Genomic DNA, 22,888 nt, shown 5'->3' with positions numbered 1-22,888 from the left:
ACGTACCGCAAAAAAAAAAAAAAAAAGTGATACACCAAAAACTATACTTTGTGTTTCAAGAAACTTCTCAAAATAAAACTTAAATAATCAATAAACACTTCTTTAGAAATAAAAAAGGAATCCAAGGTAACCTCTAGGATGCAGCTACCCTGGGCTGGGCGCGGGGAACTAGAGTCAGCGGGACACTGGAGCCGGGGTGTGCATCCCAGAGGGAAGTCAGAGCACAGACGTGGCAGACGGAGCCCGTCCCCCATCAGACAGGGGCGAAGGGCCCCCCACTGTTTAGCTCACTGAGTTGACTGGTAGACTGAGACAATAATGGTCCCAGAATTGCAAATCTTATGTTTCATCACTTGTAAATTGATGAAATATGGAGTTACAAGGAATGTGGGATCAGGTCTGGAAACCTAAGTTCTAGCTTTAGTCTTGGCTTTGCTACTAACTAGGTATGTGACTGCATAAATAACTTAAGCTTTACGACACTCAGTGTTACCATCTGTGAAATGGGGATAAGACTGGCTGCCCTACTCTTCGTACCAGGTTAGTTAGGCCCCTCGTGTGACAGAACATAGGTAGCAAGTGCTTAAAGCAGCACGAAGGCCTGTCTTGTCTGTATCTCCCCCGGATGCAAGGACAGGTGGCTTACCTCTTTCTCTGCCTCCTTAAGTTCAGCTTCTTTCTCCTTCACTCTCATGACAAACATCTGTCTCATTTCTTCTTCTTTCTTCTGAAGTTCTCCCAGAAATTCATTCCTTTTTGCTTCATATGTCTCCTGAAGACTATTCAAAAGCCACAAACCAAGGACAGTGTCATGAAGTTGCATGATAAGAAATTTCAGTCCAGACAATTCCTACCCAGCCACTTCCTCAAAATAAATAAGGCTGCCAACTCACCAGGTTCAAGGACACACAAAATGGCATCATCTTTCTTTTTAGTTATGTGGCGATCAGAAAGACAAGCACATCAGGAACCAGAGATGCGGCCGTAAGTACAGGGTAGCACTAATGGGATGTCTCTTACTGGCCAAGCTGTATGCTACAGGCATTCACACAGGGGAAGCCTGGGCTGGCCAGAATCTCCCAGTTCAGCACCACGTAGATACAGAAGACGTGATTTAGAATTTTAGAAGATGGAGGGGGTGTAGAGAGAGAAATGCATCGGCACTGGAGCCAGACAGATCCACCAGGGTTGGTTTGGGGTTCACAGCAATTTACTGACTGATCTTCGGAAGGGCACGGCCTCTCAGCCTCAGTGTTCTCTGAATATAGTGCCTTCCGGGGCCCATGATTTCGGGAGGTAAATGTGGGCAGAGCGAGTAAAGCATTTGAGACAACATCGGTGCTTAATAAATGTTACCCCCGCACTTGTCTTCCTCCAGCCCCCAATTTAGAAAACAGACTCAGTGAACCATCTAAAGAGACAATAGTGTATCTCAAGGTATTACAGAAAATTGCTGCTCTTCAAGTGGTATTAACAATTGTAAATAGAGCAGGGAGGAGTTTGATTTTTATTTTAAACCTTATCCTCCCCCTGACTGTCTACAGAACTTGGGGCCCAATATTTTAAAGCAAAGGCCATCACTCAGTTTTACCTCCAAGTCAGAAGAGATATATTTACAGAAAAATCACCTTTGGTAACACAACTTAGGAAAAAAACAGACACCCACACCCACACTTACACAAACAGAGATACATTTGCCGGTAATTGCTATCTCTCTCTCTCCCTTGCAGTTTCCCTAGAACAAGGGTTGTTACAGTTACACAAGTCTGCAGCAGGATTATCCACTTTTACCCAGGGACCAAATTCATCCAAAGTGCTGATTCCAAAATGAAGAGCGCCTGTGGGTGAGCCCAGGCTCCACGAAGAGCCACCCCGGCATTCACACTTGTCCATGTAGAAGGAGAAGGACATTCAGGTGGTGGAGGGGCGTGTGCATGTGGATATACGTTTATACAGAGCAGCATACTTACAAAATGCATTAATTAGGATTGTATATACTTCTATAATCAATGCTCTTATTGGTTGCTGAACAATCAGTTCTCCTGCCCTCAAGAGTGTCAACACTGCCTGGGTAATGGACAATCACGAGTTTGGAGTTTCTGGAGGTATATCTGGCTTTCACATTATCTTAGGAGACAAAAGCAAGTTTGGCCGACATTAGTGTTGGCTAATATTAATAGCAATATTTGGACTTGAAATTTAAGCTATAGAGAAATGCACGGATAATGAAACTATAAAATAATTCATGAGTTTGATTTTGCTTGTTAGCTTCTAATAAACTCTTTGTCACTATCATTTGTGTCAGAATGGCCAAAGGCAGAAGATGACTTGTCCCTGCTATGAAATTTTTGGGGAACCCAGTTTTTGTTGATTTTAAGATAATGAATCCATCTTCCGCTTCTTTCTTAACAAGCAGTGGAACACCTAGTAGAGAAACACTACCAAGAAACATGACCCAAAGTGTGTTCCAGAGATCGCTAGTTTCAAGAAATCTTCAAAAGTGGGGTTCCCAAGCCAAAAGAACGAAAGGAAAATGCAATGTGTGACCTCCCTTTAGGAGAGCCACAGCGCACGGTGGCTCCCAAGACCTGCAGCACGTCAGGGTCGCCTGGGCGTGTTTTCCTGGACTTTTCTGAGCACAGTTTCCTAACTCCACTCCTGGAGCTGCTGACGCAGGATGTCAGGCGAAGGCAAAAGTAATCTGTATTTTTAAAACGCTTCCAGGTGACTTGATGTAACTAGTCTGCCAACCACTGCTTGTCTTAAGTGCTCTGAAAAGTCCCTCAATTAAAAAAAAAAACAAAACCTGTTTAAGTTGATTCACTTAGAACCAAATTTGTTTAATTGTGGAAACTTCTGTTAAGTGACCCACAGAGAGAAGGTCCTTTGGGTAATGCTACTGGAATTCTGAGACCCCTCAGCGTGACTCGACCTGATCCAGTCCCAACCACAACCTAGCTTAGGCTCCAGTTTCTGGAGATCCATTTTCAAACTATGGGTCATGACCCAATCAAGGGTTTTAACCAGTATGTTAAAAGAAAAAGTTTAGAGAACAGGATAGAAGAAACCAGAATGCAGTGCAAACTCTAAGAGCAGGTATCACTTCACGATATGTGTATATTGGATCACGATGTCGAACACATGTGATAGTGAAGGTTGCAGCCCAAAGCTGGAAAGCGCATGTTCTAGAGAAAGGTTAAGGAGCAATGTTGCCACCAGCCAGATGGCCTCAACACACGCTGCTTATTAGATGGCTGCATCCGGGGACAGGAACCAGCTTTGCAACTCTGACACTGGAACTCATAAGCAACGTATGAGAAAGAAATCATAAACCCTCCACTCCAAGGAGTGACCTGCAGTAGGTTTCTTAGCAAGGCAGTCACAGATCCTACTCCCTGGGCACCTGCAGAAATCATGTGAGTGAGAGACACCAGACACCCTCCCCTATGCTTCCAGTCAGTGAAAACCAGTCCAGAAGGAACTGCATCTATAGTACCCTCTCAGATACCTAAAGTGATGATACCTTTTGCAATTTCTAGCTCTTCCAACTTAATTTTTAATTGTAGTTATTAACACCCTTTTCCAAGTGAGAAGTGAACAATTTTTTCATGAGGGTTTGGGCTGGTTTGAGGCTTTTATCTTCTCATTCTCTTCTAACAGCTTTTGGGAGGGGCAGGCTTTGCTCATGGAGGTCAAGGGAAGGGAAAATGAGCACTGACACTCCAGTTCATCGTGCACTCCGGTAATTCACGTAGCACAGCTGTCTCCCTGTTACGTCTCCCGGACCACCCAGTGGGGGGCAGGCCAGAGCACCGCACGCCACCGGGGTTTACGGAGGAACTTACACACGCAAATGTGTTATCCTTACAACAGCGCAGTGAGGTAGCTATTATTATCACCTCCCATTTTATACATGGAGAAACTCGGACACAGAGGGGCTTCCTAACCTGTGCAGGTCACACAGTGAAGAAGTGACAGAGCCGGGATTTTCAGCTGGGCCACCTAGCTCAGGTGGGAGCCCCACCTTCCAAGGCTGGGGAAGTGAGGCCTCCATGCTCCTAAAAATGAATGGTCTCATGGGCCTGAAACCTTTGTGATTTCTTGAGAGAGGGGCAGTAAAGGAGCACTTTTTGTGACCTGACAGGCAGAGTCAAGGAGAAGGTGGTGCTTTGAGGTGAGGATGGAGTGTTAGGAAGAGGGCGGTGGCATCTCAGGAGACAAGCAGCAGCGACAAGACCCATCCCCGCCCCCATCTTCCCCCAATGCCAGCCGCAAAGGGGCCAGGGTCTGGGGGACCTGGGTCCAGCGAAGGCATGGGCGCTCCGGCTGGGGTGAGGCATGAGCTCCGAGGCTGCAGGGCAGCAGGTGGGAAAGATGCGCACAAGAAAAAGCAGGTTGACGCCTGGACATATACACGTGTAGGGACAGAGAGAAAGATTCTACCGCAAGACAAGAGAGACACGGGCAGGTTGAAGGAAAGCACCAGGGACAGGTTCAGCTTTTGTGCCCGGGACGGACTTCCAAGGCTTAAATGCGGCCTGTTTCTGTGCTCGCCCAGCTTCTGGTTTGGTTTCACACGGTGTCATATATTCAGGGGAGCTCCCGCTTAACGGGCCTCGGCTGTAGAGGCCACTCTCTGCTTTATAAACACATGGTATAAACACAAGTGGCACCCAGAGGGCAAGTGGTGGGCACAGGGTGCCCAGAGGGGAGGACGGACTTCCCTGTACACCCGTGAAGGGATCCTCTATCTACTTTGAGAATATAAAAGCCTTGAGTCCTCCACTGATAACTCCTCCAAGCTCACCCTAAATTCACAGGGGAAAAAAGTCTTCTATGAGCATCCAGGCATGACGACTTTGAAATGGGAAATCCCTTAAATTAACTGAGGCTTTTGCTTTTCCTTAACTGTGTCATCATTCACGCAGTTCCCCTCCTGCGCCCTCAGTGTCAGGCTCACAGGAAGTGCTGGGGAGGCTGGAAACTCCTCCAAGGGAGAGGCTGGGCCCTTTGTAAAGCAGTGGTTTCCAAGGAGAGGAAGACCAAGTTTATTTCACCTTGCTATCTGCCAAGACATGTGACTCAAAGCCAACTTTCATGTTCCAAATGATCCTGCCTACACCAAGAGGGCCACCTGAGGTTGACTGAGTGGGTTTCTAAGAGGAGAAACTATTTCCAGGGTTCCCAGAAACTGAGACGAGTGTTTATTTTTAGAAGGTCTACTTTTCTCTGTTTCTTATTTTCTTATACAGGGAAAAGAGTAAAGGCCTTGGTTTTATATATATATTTATATATAACATATTTACATTTACAAAATATATTTTATATAAAATATATTTCCCTCCTTTTCATCCTCAGAAAGGAACCCTCAGGCCAGTAGAAAAGGAACCAAATGGGGAGGGGGATACGTGTGAATAAAGCACATTCTCTACAAGTCCGGCCTCAGCGACGTCCACCACGGGTCCTGAAGCCCCTGGGGTCCTTGCAGGACAGGCTGGACCCACCCAGCAACCCTCCTCCTGGCGGCAGCTACCCTGGCCTTGCAGGAGAAACTGTAACTCAAACGCAGAGACACAGGCAGCAGCAGGAAATCCTCACCAGCCCTGGTTCCCGGGAACCAGGAACCCCAGTTGGTCGAGATGGTGGAAGGTTAGTGAAGGGGCCTGCATCACAGACTCCAAATTCGAGAGCTGAAAAAAACACAGCTGTGCTGAATGGGTCTTAACATTTGGGGAGGTAAATTACCTCTCACAGACTTAAGAAACAGTCACATGCATTCTAACTTCTGCAGGCAGCTCAGGGCTCCAAGAGATGATCTAGGCCAGGGGCTGGCCAATTACAGCCCGAGGGCAAACTCTGGCCCTGCCTGTTTTTGTAAATACATTTTTATTGGAACACAGCCACTCCTGTTCCTTCAGGTTAGGGTCTCTGGCTGCTTTCACACTACAAGGGTGGGGTTGAATCACTGGGACAGAGACTACATGGTCCACAGAGCCTAGAGCATTTCCTCTGTGGCACATTCTGGAAAAAGTTCTCCTACTAGATCTGACTGTCCCCTGATCTAGCCCAGCTCCTCGTTTTACAGATGAAGAACCTGAGGCCCAGACAGGTTAAGGAGTTGGGTAGTAGCAGGGTTAAGACTTGAACCCACACTGCTGCCCCTTCACCCTTCAACATCGCCTGGGTTTGAACGAGGGCGGAGGGCACATGGGTTCCATTTTTACTGTGGTTCCTTTCGTTTCATCTCTATGCATGGGTGAAAAAAAAAAAAAAACTCTATGAAAAAATAAAGATAGTCTCTGCCACACAAAAACCATTTTCCTCAGAGATTGTGTAGGGGCTATTTTTTGGTCAACGCATTTCAAAGTTCAATCCCCTAAACTTGTGTATACAAAAGGGCATCCTCTACCCAGCCTCAGAAAGCACATTTCACGTGAATGAAGAGGGCCAATTTTACAAGCCCCTAGAGCAGGACTAAATGATGCAAACTTAGCTAGAAGCTAACTTTTTGGTTAGAAGCCCTCTGTCTGGGGTCTCCATTTGTTCTCACCAAATACATTCCACAGGAACACTTCACTGGGAGACCAGTCCAGACTTCACCAAACTAAAGAGATTCCAAGAAAATAACCTCCCTGCCGCTGCAATGGCAGCTCAGATCCAGCGGAGGGAGTCCACTGACACTGCACACAGGCTGCCTCAGGCACCGTGGCCAGCCGCTCCTAGACATTTGAGTGGGAGTCCAGGCCAGCCACAAAAGAGGAGCAAAACAGTCTTCTCCAAGGAACCGTGGCCCACGATCAGTACAGGCGCCAAGCACAGACACACCTCACATCACCTCAACTCAGATCCCCGTGAAGCAATCCTGTCCTGTACCAGATGGCGGCAAACCTTCCTCTGACCGTTCACCAAGCCTGGAGTGGCCCCGGCACTCTGCCCCCACCAACCCTTCCCCACCACTGGGCTCTAACAGGGCCTGGCCCTTGCAGGGCCACTAATTCTACATTAACTTCGATATTCTCCCCTTCACGTTTTGCCTCTTCCTCTCAGTCCATCAGCGGTGTGGGAAAATACATAGCAAATGTTCTGTAAGTTGTTGCCTTCAGTACTCATTCGTGTTGTTAGAATTGTACTGGTTCACTGGAACCTAGTAAGAGCACGTCAGAAAGTAGGAGACATGGCAAGTTAAACCTATTTGGCAAAAATGAACGGGACAAACTGTAGTGGGCATCCACACCTTTGTAAATGCCTGGACCAGGTTCTGTGCCTCTGTGAGTATAACAGTTAAGAACAGAGGTTCAAAACTCAGACCTGTCACTTCCTCCTTGGGCAGGCTGTTTACACGTGCAGTGCCTTCATTTCCTCATCTGTAAAATGAGGATGCAATAATGACATCAGCTACATCGGGTACTCTAGATGATACAAATAAAGCGGTTATCGCAACGCCTGGCGATCCGTGCTACGAATCTGCCCCCCCCCCAGGTCCCTCCACCACCCATCTCTCAATCCAACGAGCATTTCTGTGATGCGCCAGCACGCCACTCACACCGCTGCCTGGGGGGCCTGACTGCCAGGTGCCCACATACCTGAAGGGCTTGCTGTCAGGGTCGGTGTCCTTGAACCCCATCTCTTCGAGCTTACAGCGCCGATACAGCTCATAATGGCGGGTGTGAGTCTGTTCTCGCAAGTCTTCCATGTTCACACGGATCAGCATCTCCCGAAGTTTCACAAAATCACAGTGGTTTTCATTCTCAACTGCAGGAGATGGGGAAGAGAGCGGGGAGGGCGCTCAGCAGCGAGGTCACGAAAATCTGAAGTGATCTTTCTAAGACGTAGTTACCATTGCCCCTGAACTCTCGGAGGCCTCAAGGTCACCCGAAGGTCCTTCACTGGATCCTCCTTACACCCCTACAGAGACAGGATTGCTGACAGCAGGGACCATGACTGCTGCTGAGGGCGGCTGCTGAGGGCGGGGCACCGTGGGAGGAGCTCTGCCAATACTGTCTTGACTCCTGGTAGCAGTTCTGCCTAGCAGGATTCCCAGATGCAGAGCGTGGCTTTGATGAGCAGGTTGACCTCCCAGACAGAGGCAGCAGAGTCTATATTCAGACCCCGTCACCTCTGGCTCCAAAGCCAGGCCGATTTCTACCCCTCCGTGCTGTCGGGACCTGTACAAGGCAGTGTTTATGTATCATCTCCTTTAATTTTATCAACAACACTATAAAGCAAGTTTTTCTATTGTAGAGAATTTGGCAAGATTGATAAAAACCATAATTTTCCTACAGATCTCAAAGGTACTGTGCTTTCTCATGTCTCACAGATTTATTGCCTTTACTCAGAACAAAGGAAACGGAGGACTGATATATCATAAGCCAATGAGGGAACTTTCTGCAGCCACCCTACTTAATCCATAGCATTGGACGTCCCTCCTTCACAACACACAAGGGTTGGTAATAGAATCTGAGACCTTGCCCATCAAAGTGACATAGGAAATGTCTTCAGGTTAGAGATTGTGGTCATGTCCCACAACAATTATAGGTCCCTTGTTCTCAGATATTTACTGAGAAGACAATTTCCAAAAAAAAAAAAAACCAAGAAGACAATTTTTCCAGAGATAATGGAGAAACAAGTATCCTCTTGTTCGCAAGAAGCTTTCTGCAGCTTTTCTTATTCTTTGCTGATGAAGAACTCATTCAAACTCCCAGGGAAGATCTCTCTTCCAGCAGGAATTTATACGAAATTCCCCACACAACCCAGCATTCTTGGGGGGCTGCCTCATCGGCACTAGGGCTCTGCAACCACTTCTCTCCATTGCTTCCCAGCCTCCCTGCTTCTTTCTGGCCTCCAAGACTGCCAGGTGTAAAACCCTGCCACCCCCTTCCACCTGCCCACATCAAGGACCCACCCAAACCCCGCGGGGACAGCCACCCTGGGGGTGACACACGAGGAAGCCCTTCCCCGCGATGCGCACGTACCCTGCACCACACCCCAGGGGTACTGCCTGGCCTTTGCCATCTTGTTGCCAATCTTCACCTCCTCGGTGCTGCCGACCACTGCGAAAGGGAGGTGGACCTGCCAGCAACACAGGACAGAGAGCGGTTATCCTCCCCGTGCTGCAAACACGTGCTCTCCTCCGCTTCCACACGCCCCCTCCCCCCGCAGGCCTCTGCTCAGGGCAAGAGAAGGCGAGGGAGGGCAGAAGAGCGAGGGGCTCAACAGTTCAGTGGGATTGGGCTTCGTGTATCCGACCCCCCTACAACCAGATGCCAAGTATCTGACATGAGCTGGACTCGGGGAAACTAGGAGTCTTTGCGATTCTATGGTAAGCGTGGGACGTCCGCTGCCTGAGACTAGCCACTGGTCTATGTGATTATTGAGCACTTGAAAGGAGGCTTGTAAAATGAAGAAAATTTAAATTTTATTTACTTTTAATTAAGTTACATTTAAAGGGAAGCAGTGTGAAATATTTTTCCATTAATTATCACTTTATTGTTTTGGTAGGACTGCATTTCACTTTGCTTCAAACTCAGATCTTCTTAAAAAAAAGAACCAGTTTTGTTAACGTAGATGCAAACATGAAGGAAAATTGTCTTTTTGGTACTTACTTCACATTGAAAAACTTTGAAATATGTTAGCAGTAAGTTAGGTATGCGTCCAAGATGGGATGTATGTAATTATAAACTATACATTGGGGGAATTCCCTGGCAGTCCAGTGGTTAGAACTCGACACTCACTGCCAGCGACTGGATTAAATCCCTGGCTGGGGAACTAAGATCCCACAAGTCACGTGGTACGACAAAAAAAGAATACACACACACATACACACAGAGGACTTCAAAGCCCTGCTATGGAAACATCTCATTAATAATTTTTATATTGGTTACATGTTGAAATGATATTTTTGATATACTGGGTTAAATAAGGTCTTAAAATTAATTTTATGTTTCTTTTTACTTTTTAAAAATGTGGCTACTGGGACTTCCCTGGTGGCGCAGCGGTTGAGCTGCCTGCCAATGCAGGGGACACGGGTTCGAGCCCTGGTCTGGGAAGACCCCACATGCCGCGAAGCGACTGGGCCCGTGAGCCACAACTACTGAGCCTGCGTGTCCGGAGCCTGTGCTCCACAACGAGAGAGGCCGCGGTAGTGAGAAGCCCGCGCACCGCGATGAAGAGCGGACCCGCTCGCCGCAACTAGAGGAAGCCCTCGCACAGAAACGAAGACCCAACACAGCCAAAAATAAATAAATAAATAAATTTATTTATTTATTAAAAAAAAAATATGGCTACTGGAAAATTTAAATTACTCGTGTGGCTTATATTTCTACTGAACAGCACTGCTTCAGACAGTTCATCATTGCACAAAATTCAAGTCAAATATACTTTAGCTCAACTTACTGGCTCAAGCCTTGCACCCCGACTTACCTTGAGCAGAGCTACTATTCAAGACAACTGGCTGTGCCACGTTGGTTTATTTGGTAACTATGGCTACATTCCGGGGAGAAAACAGTAATTCTATCTTTCTCCTACTAGCACGTGAGAATAACATCTGAAATGGCTGCTCTGAGAATTATTATTTAAGGCTCCCTGACCCAGTGCTCTTCCACTACAGATACACTGAGGCAGACAAGAGTGTTTTAAAGCCAGATCCTCTCCCAGAGCTTGGCAAAATCCTCAGCCCGGGCCGCCCAACTGGTATTTGGTCTGGCGCTCCAGATACTTATATTGTCTAGTTCATCTCACACTCTGTAGGAAGGAAAGAAAGCACGTTCTCTTTTTCAGCATCTGGAACTGAAATGCGGTTCCCTGGAGCTGAGGGGTAATAGGACCCTTCCAGCCCACGTTCTGCTGTGCCGACCCAGGGAACTGCCCCCTCCGCTCGACCTGAGTGACGAAAGCAACCGCCAAGGAAATCTGCTTTCCACTTATCATATGGGATTTCATCACCAGGAACTGCCTGCAAGGAAGACCCTAGAAGAAAATTCCTTGATAAAGAGCACAATGAATTTGGGAATATCAGTTCTGTGAATCTGATAAAGAGAGAAAAAGAGCAAAGATTCATGGGTATTTTCTTTCCAAGAAATGTAACACAAATTTAGTTTCATGGCCATGCAAAATTATTTAAAAGGACAGGAAGGGGTATACAGAGAAAAATTGGATGGTATTCATTCATGGTACTTCCTGAATCCCACTGACCCCAAATGGCAGTCCTACGGCCGAATAAACACGTGCCGTCCCAGCCTGAGCTTTTAATGATGCTACAACCAAGTACGCTCCTCCGCTTGGGTCCGTGGGACTGTTGTGAACATTAAATGTGGAGCCTGGAGCAGTGCCCGATGCATAGTAATAAGTGCTCCATAAATGTCAAAATGTCAGGCACTACTATTATCACCAAGTTCTCAGTACCCAGAACCAGAGAATTTTAGGGGTGGAGCCTATGTAGGAATTCCCTCCGTGGTATCTTTTCTGAGTGAGTTGAAGCAGAATCTGTTGCCCACCAACTACTTGTGATGAAGGTACCAAGAGTTAAACGTGCACTTCACTGGGCCCAAAGCCCGCAATGCTCTTTTGCCCTCTGGTTTTGGTTCTACCTTTTAAGTAAGTCTAGTCGCTCTCCCCTATGATTACCTTCCTTTCGCATGCCCTCATGGCCATTTCCCAGGAAGAATCTGCTCTCTAGTTCCTTCCAAGGATTCCAGACCCTTTACTATCCTGGACACAGGAGCATGACAGCTGGGGGGGGGGGGTCACATGACTCAGTGTGACCAGACTAGGACAGAGCCTAGCTGGTCTATCTCTGCATTAATGAGATCCCTGAATTTTATTTATTTTATTTAAAAAAAAAATTTTTTTTAATTTATTTTTGGCTGCTTTGGGCCTTCGTTGCTGTGCACGGGCTTTCTCTAGTTGCAGTGAGAACGGGCTACTTTTTGTTACAGTGCGCGGGCTTCTCGTTGCGGTAGCTTCTCTTATTGCGGAGCCTGGGCTCTAGGCACGCGGGCTTCAGTAGTCATGGCACGCGGGCTCTAGAGCGCAGGCTCAGCAGTTGTGGTGCAGCGGCCTAGTTGCTCCACGGCATGTGGGATCTTCCCGGACCAGGGCTCAAACCCGTGTCCCCTGCATTGGCAGGCAGATTCTTAACCACTGGGCTACCAGGGACGCCCCGTAAAATTTTAAATTCAACAATTTCCCAGAGAAGGGGAAAGTTACATTCCCTTTCAAAGCCCTAATCATGTTGGGAGTGATTTATGGGAAAAGCTCCTCCTTAAATGATAACAGCCATATCTAGAAAAGTCCGTATGCTGAATGGAAGAAGGAAGAAGCAGTTTGGTGGAATTAGTCTGGTCTCCTAATTACGATGGCAAACAGCAACGAGACTGGGACCAGGTGGACTGGGTCAGAATCCCAGTGCTGCTCTTAACTGGAAGGCTTTGACCAAGTCATTTAATTCTCCAGACAAGCTTCAGTGTGACTTTCTTTATATACAATGTCCAGAACAGGCAAACCTACAGAGACTAGGAGGTAGATTAGTGGTTGCCAGTGTTTGATGGTTAGAGGGCTGACATCTGAAAGGTATACGGTTTCCTCCCGGGGGGATGAAAATGTTCTAAAATTGATTGCGGCAATAGTTGCACAATTCTGTGAATACGCTAAAAACCACTGAATTGTATACTTTAAATGGGTGTCATACAGCATATCAATTATATCTCAACAAAGCTGTTAATGAAAAGAGCGCCTTTAGGGCTTCCCTGGTGGCGCAGTGGTTGAGAGTCCGCCTGCCGACGCGGGGGACACGGGTTCGTGCCCCGGTCCAGGAAGATCCCACATGCCGCGGAGCGGCTGGGCCCGTGAGCCGTGGCCGCTGAGCCTGCGCGTCCGGAGCCTGTGCTCTGCAACGGGAGAGGCCACAGCAGTGAGAGGCCCGTGTATTGGGGGAAAAAAAAAAAGAGCACCTTTAGTGCCTTTAATAATGACTTGATTAGGCACTTGTCATGATAAGATCTGAGGAAAGTAAAACATACCTCAACGGACCACAAATTAAAAAATCTAGACTGACTTCCGCTGCCACCAGCACACTTCTGAATCAATTTTGAGCACGTATTCAGGGAAGGCCAGGCTATTTAACAGCTTCTAATTACATTCCATTGAAGCTAACCTGCAGTTTTAAGAATTCCAAACACCCTCAGTGGGCATCAACTATGTGTGAAGAATGCTGCTTCTTCTATGGAAGTCGGGCATTCCCAACTGAAGAAAGATGGGTACAGTTACGTGACACAGAGGTGAGCCACGGCCACGAGACACACAGGAGCAGTGGGAAAGACTTGGGTATCGACTAGCAGGACGGAGTGTCATCAGGAGAGATGATATCACAGGCACACCTAGATTGCTGAAGCTTTCATCATTTATCTCCTGACCATTCCTCCCTGTGATGTGGAAATTCTACCCTCCACTGCCAGTTTACCTTATGATTCAGGAACGGGTGGGGAATGCAGAAAGGAGAAAAAGGCAGGAACCAATCACAGAAGCAAAAGAGAGGCAGGTGGATATATTTCTGCTGACACTGGCAGAAGCAAGCGGAGAGCTAGTTCCTCTAAGCTGTTTTGTGTGAAATGGTGCTGGGCTGGCATTCCCTTCCCACAAGATTTGCTGTGGAAATCATAACTGTTAGAGCAGGAAGGAGATCTGAGATCTTGTCTAACTCTCCCATTTGACAGATGGACAAACTGAGGAGTAGGGTGATTAAATGACTTGAAACAGTGGCAGAGCTGGACCCCACTGAATATGTTAGATGCTAGTCCAATGTTCTAGCCACTGCACAATGCTGCTGCTAAGAAAAGCTTTCAAGAAAATCACTGGTTGGTCCTTTCTTACTTGAGGACTTACACTCATCGTTGCATTAATTTCTGCCACCGTTTCTTCGTCTGTGGGGAACTGATATATCTGGACTCCATTGCTGACTAGTTCACTCATGATCTTACTCTTGAATTTGTGCAATTCGTTCTTGGCAATGGTGTCAGCTTTTGCAATGATTGGAATGATGTTCACCTATAAACCAAACACATCCATTTTTATACGATTCCAACGTAAGAAAAATAGACAAATGAATAAAATACAGAAAACAAAGAAGCAGAAATTGTAAGACTTCCCTTAGAAATAGAGATGATATTAAATATTGGACTTTTTACCTAGATGCAAAATTAAGAAGATATGGAATAATCTTTTAGTTCCATCTCTGAACATTTTTACTCGCTCCCATCTGGCACTGAAAGAAAGCATCCTCGTAATTTCCTCTTCTATGCCACCTCATTCTTCTTTACCGTGTAAAAGGAAGTGTTACTCTATGACAAAGAGCGGTAACAAAGAAGCCTATTCTTTGAGTAACCACTCCTTTTTGACTCCTCCCAGCTACTTTAGGAGTTTGATTTTTGCATGTTTCTAACAGTCTAATACCAAGATTTTCATTAGTTAGAATAGTGGAATATTCAGCTCTATGCAGGACAGCATCCTTTCTTTCTTCTGATGACTTGAGAACTGCTGGAAGCAGAGAACCTAAGTATTAACCGAAACAAAATTGATTTCACCTACTTTAAAATTTTTCAAAATCACACCAACTAATTCTCTTGAAAATCAGCTTCTATCACATTACTTCTTTGTGCCAGAATGAGACCTAGCGCCAAAAGACAAGGCTCACTTTCAGAGCATCAGATACAAAGACCAGGTGAGAACTCTGACGTTTGACAACACTGGCAGAAAGCCCAGAACGAGGGCCAAGGACCCTCAAGCGCAAGCCCCAAAGCCCAAGGTGGGACACTCTGCTCCCAACTTACCCCAGCACTGTCCACAGGACACATTCTTTAAAATCGATTTTTTACAATTAACTTTCTTCCACTCCCTGATTGGTACAGAGGTTTCAACAAGTTGCTACTGACATCTGATACCGGGGACCATGCTCTCCACCCAGCTCAGGTGAAAAGGGAACAGGCTCCGTGAGAAAGCCATCAGTCCCAGCCAGAGGAGAGGGAGTCTTTGGGGGGGTTTTCCGGGTCACATCTGCATTCCTTTGCTTCTCTTTTTATCCCAAGAGCCAAGTCAAATATCCCTGATAAACCAGAGTGAGATGACCCGTTGATGGAAAAATCTGTCCTGCCCTATTCCTCAACCCAATCCTAACCTTATCATGAGTGGGCTTCCCGCAGCAAGTTGCCTCAGCGAGACAGACATCATTGAGGGTGGGAGAACGCCTGGACCAGGACGTGGGGAACAAACCCCTCCCTATGGTTTGTACTGGCTAACTTTTGTGCACACTTAGTATTGGATTAATATCAACATGGACAAAATGGCAGAGGTTCGTATTTTCTTGGCCAATTTGATTAGAGTAGATAGAGGAACCAAGCAAATTTAGATTTAAAATCTCTTCTTCCTCAGTGGCAGGTGCTTGGAAATCCTGTCTGAAATTGTCATCTGTTTGCCTTAACTCTTCACTTTACTTGTATCAACAAACCTTGACAATACCGTTTTCAGATACTCCCTAGCACTTCAGCTCTACAACAATAGTTCTTTGAAAGCAGTTTAACCAGCTTTGTAGTGATTGTTTTATTTTGTTTTGATTAGCTGTTTGTTTTGCCTTATTTTCTTTCCCTTTTTAAATTGAAGCATACTCCTGTTGTTGGATATCACCCTGGCGTGGTCTACAAGCTCAGCCTCAGAGAGGAAGCCACCTCCCGCTGTCTGCTTCCCAGCCCTGCCCTCAAGGACCCGACAGGCAGGAAGCAGACCTCCCTGCCCAGTGAGCCACCATCGATGGTTCACTGAAGCTGAATCAAATGAGACGAGGAAGGGTTTCCATTTATTCTCCCAAGAGTGCTCTAGCTGCAGGACTCCTTTCTGGCTGGTAGAATATGTTTCTGTAAAGCAGTGCATCTGCGCAAGCTGGGGGCCCCGGGTGCCTGGCTCGGTGTCAGCCCGCAGGCCCCTTTTTGGGCTGGTACAGGCAGAGGCCTTGGGGACAGGCTGATCTTCTCAGCATTCTCTCAGTATTACGTCCCTCCGGAGCAAAGGCATCTTTTAAACAGTGTTGTTCGGACAGAAAATAACACCCAACAAAGCCCTCTAAAGGTAAGACTTTGTATTGAACTCAAAAGGAGGTTAGAATCTAAGAGGAAATACTATAGCTCAATTAATCATAAAGTAGATCATCAAATGTTGTCAAACTCATCAGTCCCTTCCTCCAAATGTTGTGAAGGAGAAAGGTTATAAATGTGCAAAGGTTAGGGGTCAGGCTTGATCTGAGACTCCACTTCTTTTGAACAAATGGTGCAGCTCAGTTTTAAAATCTAAGAAGTTGGACCATCCTTATCACATAGATAAAAAAAAAATAAACAGTTTTTTTTCCATGTTAAACTTCAAATTAAAGCCAAACCTGTAAAAACCTTTCAGAGAGATTTAAAAGAAAGTTTTTAAGAAAATAAACACAGCATGAAATTATAGTTCAATCTCACTAAATTCAACCCTTCCTATGACCCTTTAGGTGTCTCCACTGTATAATTCCCCAACCCTCAACAGAGCATACACTAGTGCTAATTTAAGAACTAAAAATACTTTGTAATAAGCTACATGGTTTTGTTTGTTTTATTTTGTCCTAATATCCAGAGAGGTTTTGAACCATTTTTTTCAAAACCCTATGGCTCCGTCAACCAGAAAAAACAAACACAGGGTTAGGAAGTAGGGAGGGATAAACAGGTGGCACACAGAAGCCTTTTAGGGCAGTGAAATTACTCTGTATGATACTCTAGTGATGAATACATGTCATTATAAATGTGTCTAAGCCCACAGAATGTACAACACCAAGAGTGCACCCTCATGTAAACTATGGACTTGGGGTGACAGTGATGTGGCACTGTAGGTTCTCCAGTTGTACAAATACACCATCTGATGGGAATGTTGGCAATGGGGTGGGAGTGGGGCCATGCATGTCACGGGGCAGCGAGTATGTGGAAAATCTCTGCACCTTCCTCTTAGTTTTGCTGTGAACCTAAAACTGCTCTAAAACATAGTCTTTAAAACAAAACACCAAGTTACACTGAAAGCAGAGTTAAATTGGGGCCCCCGGATAGAAGTGATCTTACAGGAGAGTGGACGGTACCCAGAACAGCAGTGAGTACCTTACTGTCCAGCTTCTTCATGGTGACCAGGTCCAGGGACTTCAGCGAATGTCCAGTGGGGGCAATGAAGTAGAGGCATGCGTGGATCCTGGTGTCGTGGTAGTTGAAGAGAGAACGTTTGATCTTCAATTCCTCTTGCAAGTAGGCCTCAAACTGGGCATCGATATATTCCACGATCGGCTTATAGCTAGGATGCAGAAGAAGGTTTTTTTTGTTGTTGTTTTTTTTCCTTTTTTGCGGTACGCGGGCCTCTCACTGTTGTGGCCTCTCCCCTTGCGGAGCACAGGCTCCGGACGCGCAGGCTCAGCGGCCATGGCTCACGGGCCCAGCCGCTCCGCGGCATGTGGGATCTTCCCGGACCGGGGCACGAACCCGTGTCCCCTGCATCGGCAGGCGGACTCTCAACCACTGCGCCACCAGGGAAGCCCCCAGAAGGTTTTTTAAAACACATTTTCAAATCAGCATGTTGCTAGTCTCAAACCTCTTTGTACAATCCTCCAGGAAAGTCTTCAGTGGCTCCTTCTTCCCTAAGAGCTAAGGCCCAAGTTCCTTACCTTGGCAGCCCAGGCCTTTAGCCATCTGGCCCCTGAACATCACCCCAGGCCCTCTCTCCAATCCCTTCCGGGGCTCACCCTTTCTGTCCCACATGTCAAGCTCTCGCCTGCCTCTGTGCCTTTCCTCGTGCTAGCCATCCCATCCCCCCACACCCCAACCTGGAATGGTCTTCTTCCTATTATTCCCCTGGCTAACATTCGGCCTTTAAAACAGCAACTGGAAATAGGTGAGACGCACTGTCACTTCCCCCATGGCACCCATGAAGGTATTGCTAGAGACTGTGGCATTCTTTCCTGCTGGGCCAAAACTGAGCCTCAAAATCTGTCTCAATAAAGTGATGTTGACAGCCTCTCCCAGCTGATTGGCATCGGTGCACAAGATGAAACTGCTCTGCAGTTTCAGGATGCAGCACCTCCTCCTGCTGGCAGCCCCGCCCTGCTCCTGCGCCCCCATCCCCCGGGGACGAGGGCTTCTCCGTACTCTCATAAAGCCCTGCGCGTGCCATAACCTCATCTATAAACTGAAATGCCTGGTCTATTATGATCAAGATTCTCCCCAGCTCTCAAATTTTATGATCTGAGGGTAAACTCTGTAACCCTCTCTTCTCACCAAATCATAATTCAAATCCATTTTGAATAATTACACATGACTCTATTAGCTGACCAAAAACACAATCACTAATAGCATATTGGGAAGACATATTCAATAAACCATATGTTCTCCAGGGATTAAACAGTACATTAGGTCACTGTGGAAAAGCCATGAACTCTTCCGGGTCTCCAAGGGGACTGCTCAGAAGTAAGGGTCAGCAGCAATGACATGGGCTGATTAGGAATAAAATGGGTTAATTCTTCCCCAAACCTACTACCTTGCTGAGGAGCGGTTTAGGCATTAAGAAAAACAAAAATCTCTCAACAGTCAACTCTCGGATCCATAAATTAAACTGAAATCCCTGAAAGAGAACTATAAATCTTTTATAATGAGGATGACAGCAGATGCCCTAAAAGAAAAAAACAAACAGAACAAAACAACAAACAAAAATGTATGAAAAACAGAAAAAAGTTTTTTTATGTTTTTCCCTGGTGAGTTATCATAATCCATTGCTTCAATGCGAGCAGACGAAATCTCTAGAGGTTTCAAGAAAAAGCAGAATGTGCCTAAGTAAAATTCTAAACGCGACAGTAGGAGTCCCAATGAATTCCAATAGAAAGGCTGAGCAAGTAATAAGATTCTCCTCCATTTTCCAATTTTAAAATATAGGCAGGAATGATATAACAATAGCCATTATTAGGATAGGATAGTGACATAAAATGGGGGTTAAAAGCATGGACTCAAGCCAGACCACCTAAGACCAAACTCCAAATCCATAATTTACTAGCTGTGTGGCTTTGGGCAAGCTGCTAAACCTCTCTGTGTTTCCATTTCCTCATAGGTAATATCAAGGACAAAGATATTACCTATATCAGACCGCTAATGTGACAAATTAAGGGAGCTAACATATGTAAAGAATTAGCCCATAAAACTGTGAGATATAACTATTTCATAGTAATATAATAAACAACAAATAAGAGAAAAGCAAGCCTGACTTTTCAAAAAGACAGGGAAAAAAAAAAAAGGAACTTTACACTGACCCGCTTTCCATGGTAACTGCTCTGCTACTGACTCATGCCCTGTAGGGCAGTGGATCAGGCCACTCCAGCGAGGCCCACCCATGCTCTGTCAGTCCAGGGCCTGAGCTTTCGGTCTCCTGACACTGAGGCATGTGACTGGGGGAATCAAGGTCCCCCTGCGCCCTCTTAGCCCCAAGGAGAGGAGAGCAGCTCACAGCAGGTGCTCCTTCCTGCCTCCCCAGTTCCTGATCTGCAGCTTCTGAGCACCTCCCCACAAGAGTGGCCCAAGTACGCTGCTGCTTTCTATTCATTTCCTTTCTGCATTTGTTGTTTTCTTTTTTAACATCTTTATTGGAGTATAATTGCTTTACAATGGTGTGTTAGTTTCTGCTTTATAACAAAGTGAATCAGCTATACATATGTCCCCTTATCTCCTCCCTCTTGTGTCTCCCTCCCACCCTCCCTATCCCACCCCTCTAGGTGGTCACAAAACACTGAGCTGATCTCCCTGGGCTATGCGGCTGCTTCCCACTAGCTATCTATTTTACGTTTGGTAGTGTATATATGTCCATGCCACTCTCATACTTAGTCCCAGCTTACCCTTCCCCCTCCCCGTGTCCTCAAGTCCATTCTCTACGTCTGAGTCACTACTCCTGTCCTGCCCCTAGGTTCTTCAGAGCCTTTTTTTTTTTTTTTTTTTAGATTCCATATATATGTGTTAGCATACAGTATTTTTCTCTTTCTGACGTACTTCACTCTGTATGACAGACTCTAGGTCCATCCACCTCACTACAAACAACTCAATTTTGTTTCTTTTTATGACTGTGTAGTATTCCATTGTATATATGTGCCACATCTTCTCTATCCATTCATCTGTCGATGGACACTTAGGTTGCTTCCGTGTCCTGGCTATTGTAATAGTGCTGCAATGAACACTGTGGTACATGACTCTTTTTGAATTATGGTTTTCTCTGGGAGGCATAGCACCTCTCCTTTTCCAGTGAGGCATGCTTTCTGCCCTGTATTTGGTATATCCAAAGACATGTTTTGTTCTCCTCTATACCTCGGGCTTCCTTCTGCCATAACCTGTTAAGGAGTTTGGGCCAATCTTTTCAATCTCCCTCTTCTCCCTGTATGTGGTTTCCTTGGAAAACCACATTTACTCTTGTGTTTCACTCAACCAGATCTTTCACCCAAGTTTCAGACCAATCCATCCAACTGCTTACCAGATATTTCCACTTGCTCTTCTAAATATGTCCAAAATCAAACTCTTCATCTTGTCCCCAGACCCACACTCCCCCGTATTCCTCAGGTCAGCAAATTGCACCCGCATCCAGACCACTGGCCGTGTCAGAACCCCGGGGTTCAACCCAGAGACCTCCTTTCCTACCTCCTACACACAACAAGCACACATGCACAAAATCCCATCCATTTTACCCTCTATATCATTATAAACAAATAAATGTATTTCAGGAGAACAATTTACCATAACCACTATGCCTTGTGTTCAAGATTTAATTATGCTGATGAAACAGTTTCTTCCTGATGCATAATGAGTCAGCCTAGTGGCTTTGTACTCCCCTTCACATCCTTTGAACAGACTCTCTGCCCTCTCTCCTACTCCTGTCCATAAGTTATCTACACTCAAAGTCATAAAGATAAGGAAACTTCATTCCTATTTTGCCTTTTGCTAGTTTCCATTCTTACAGCAAGGATACCTATTTATATTCTGTTCTGCCAATTCAAACTTCTGTGGATTTTAGCCTTATCAAGCAGAGGAAAGGGCAGGGTGGGGGAAGGAGGGGGCATAGGGCAGATCAAATCAAGTCCTTACATTTTCACATAGTTTCTTTTTAAGGCATGGGATATTCCTTTTTATCTACCACTTATTTTTTTTCCCCCCATAAATCTGCAGCCATTAAAAAACACAAAAAAATTGACAGAGGTTGACCCTAAAACTGATGGGGAAAAAAATATTTTATGCAATGTTTTCTATCCACCCAAGCCACCCACCTGCAAAAGAGCCAATGCCATTGTTCGGGGACTGACTCTCCATTTCATATGTGACCAGGTACCTACCATCTTTCTATCTATTAACCAAAGTTAATTTTCCTTATCCTTCAACTACATCTACCAGAAAGTGTAATTAAGACAGAATTTGAAGACCAAACAGTCCATTCCATTACCATTTTATAACTCTGATAAAGATTTGGTGAGTTTGAGGATTCTCTCAGTGGATTTCAATTATCCATGCTTTTTTAGGACTGATTACCATTATAGTTTGTAATATGCCGTTGACATTCTAGCTCCCACCTCCCAAATGTGAGGCCAACAAATTCTTTTATTTCCAGCACTACGTCAAAATTTGGTTTCCCTTCTTCTCCAGACCTCTTTCCTTCTTTACTGAAGAGTACAGACAGCAAAACAAGGAGGCCCTTAGACCACGAAGAGTTAATCGTGCTGTTAAACAAAACAGGAAACCTTACCAGATCTCTCTTCCTGCCTCCTTCTAGCTAGCCTGGTCCCAGGCAGATAATGATGCAGGAATGCTGACATGTCCGAAGCCTACATAAACAAACTGGGACATTCTTGAAGTCTTGCATCGATGGCAGAAAAGCTTGCCTAATCCTCAAAGTAGTAAAAATAATCATGGGTTTAGAGAAACAGCACATCCCCTTCCATATGTTTACATATCGATACAAAAATGCATATCCCACTTCCAATTTTTTGAAGGAAGCAGACCCTATCCAAATGACTTTTTTTTAACAGACATTTGGGTTTATAGTCAACAGTGTCAACAATCATTCTGGGGCACAGAGTTCTAAATGCCACTTAAAGAGGTTATGCAACAGCTGTCAAGAAATTTCAGAAGAAAAAAAAATACTTGGTATGTAGGTTAGGTTAATATCACACTTCCTCTCTTCTAAGTCTCCTTGGAAACTATTATTTGACCCAAATGAGTCAGATAATTTCTTAAAGAGGCCTCCAGCTGCAAACGTGTGGATCAGCCGTTGCACTGGCCACCTGCTGTTCAGGGCTGGTGAGTGAAAACCCACCAGACTGAGGGAACGTCCCCATTTAGGGGAGAAGTAAAAATGCAATGGCAGTGCTGAGGTGATGACTCAGAGCTAGAACAGCTCATGGAAACTGAGCAGCAAAATGCAGGAAGACGGTTCTCATTCCTGCAGGAATACACCCTGAGAAGGTGCAGCTGATGTCTTCCCATCAGGGAGTGCACAAGCGTGGCACTCCCCAACCCCAGGGAGAGACCTGCGCAGGTCAGAGATGGAGACCCGCCTTGCTCGGACGGGGGCTCCGTGACCACACGAGGACCAGCGTGCACTTCTGCCTGTCATCAGGGTTTTCTCTTCATCTGTTTCAGTGGGCATTGCAGACAGCCTTCCGGCAAGAACCTCTCCATCATTCCCTGGCATTGAGGTCATAAATGAAGAGCAACTGCTCAGCTGTGCTTAGCTTTCCTCCACTCCAACACAATGTACAGATAGTCCATTTTGACAGATGCAAAATGAAATCTTTCTTACTATGTCTAACAACTGCTCCTGTATT

General features: G+C 45.8%; 1 protein-coding gene across 2 annotated transcripts in view; it reads right to left on the bottom strand.

The window, feature by feature from the left end:
- The window catches only part of SEPTIN11 (septin 11), a 90,203-nt gene that overhangs the window by 10,135 nt on the left and 57,180 nt on the right, over positions 1–22,888 (bottom strand). For both annotated transcript variants that reach the window (XM_079920720.1, XM_079920721.1), the window contains exons 4-8: positions 17,157–17,343; positions 13,879–14,040; positions 8,973–9,069; positions 7,584–7,752; positions 647–779 (exon numbers count right to left, since the gene is read on the bottom strand). In XM_079920720.1, the coding sequence (XP_079776846.1) occupies positions 647–779; positions 7,584–7,752; positions 8,973–9,069; positions 13,879–14,040; positions 17,157–17,343 (748 nt within the window). The remainder of the gene's footprint in view (positions 1–646; positions 780–7,583; positions 7,753–8,972; positions 9,070–13,878; positions 14,041–17,156; positions 17,344–22,888) is intronic.

Source organism: Stenella coeruleoalba (assembly GCF_951394435.1).
Source record: "Stenella coeruleoalba genome assembly, chromosome: 4".
NCBI lineage: Eukaryota > Metazoa > Chordata > Mammalia > Artiodactyla > Delphinidae > Stenella > Stenella coeruleoalba.
The sequence above is the reverse complement of the archived record's forward strand: the minus strand, read 5'-3'. Positions and strand labels throughout refer to the sequence as shown.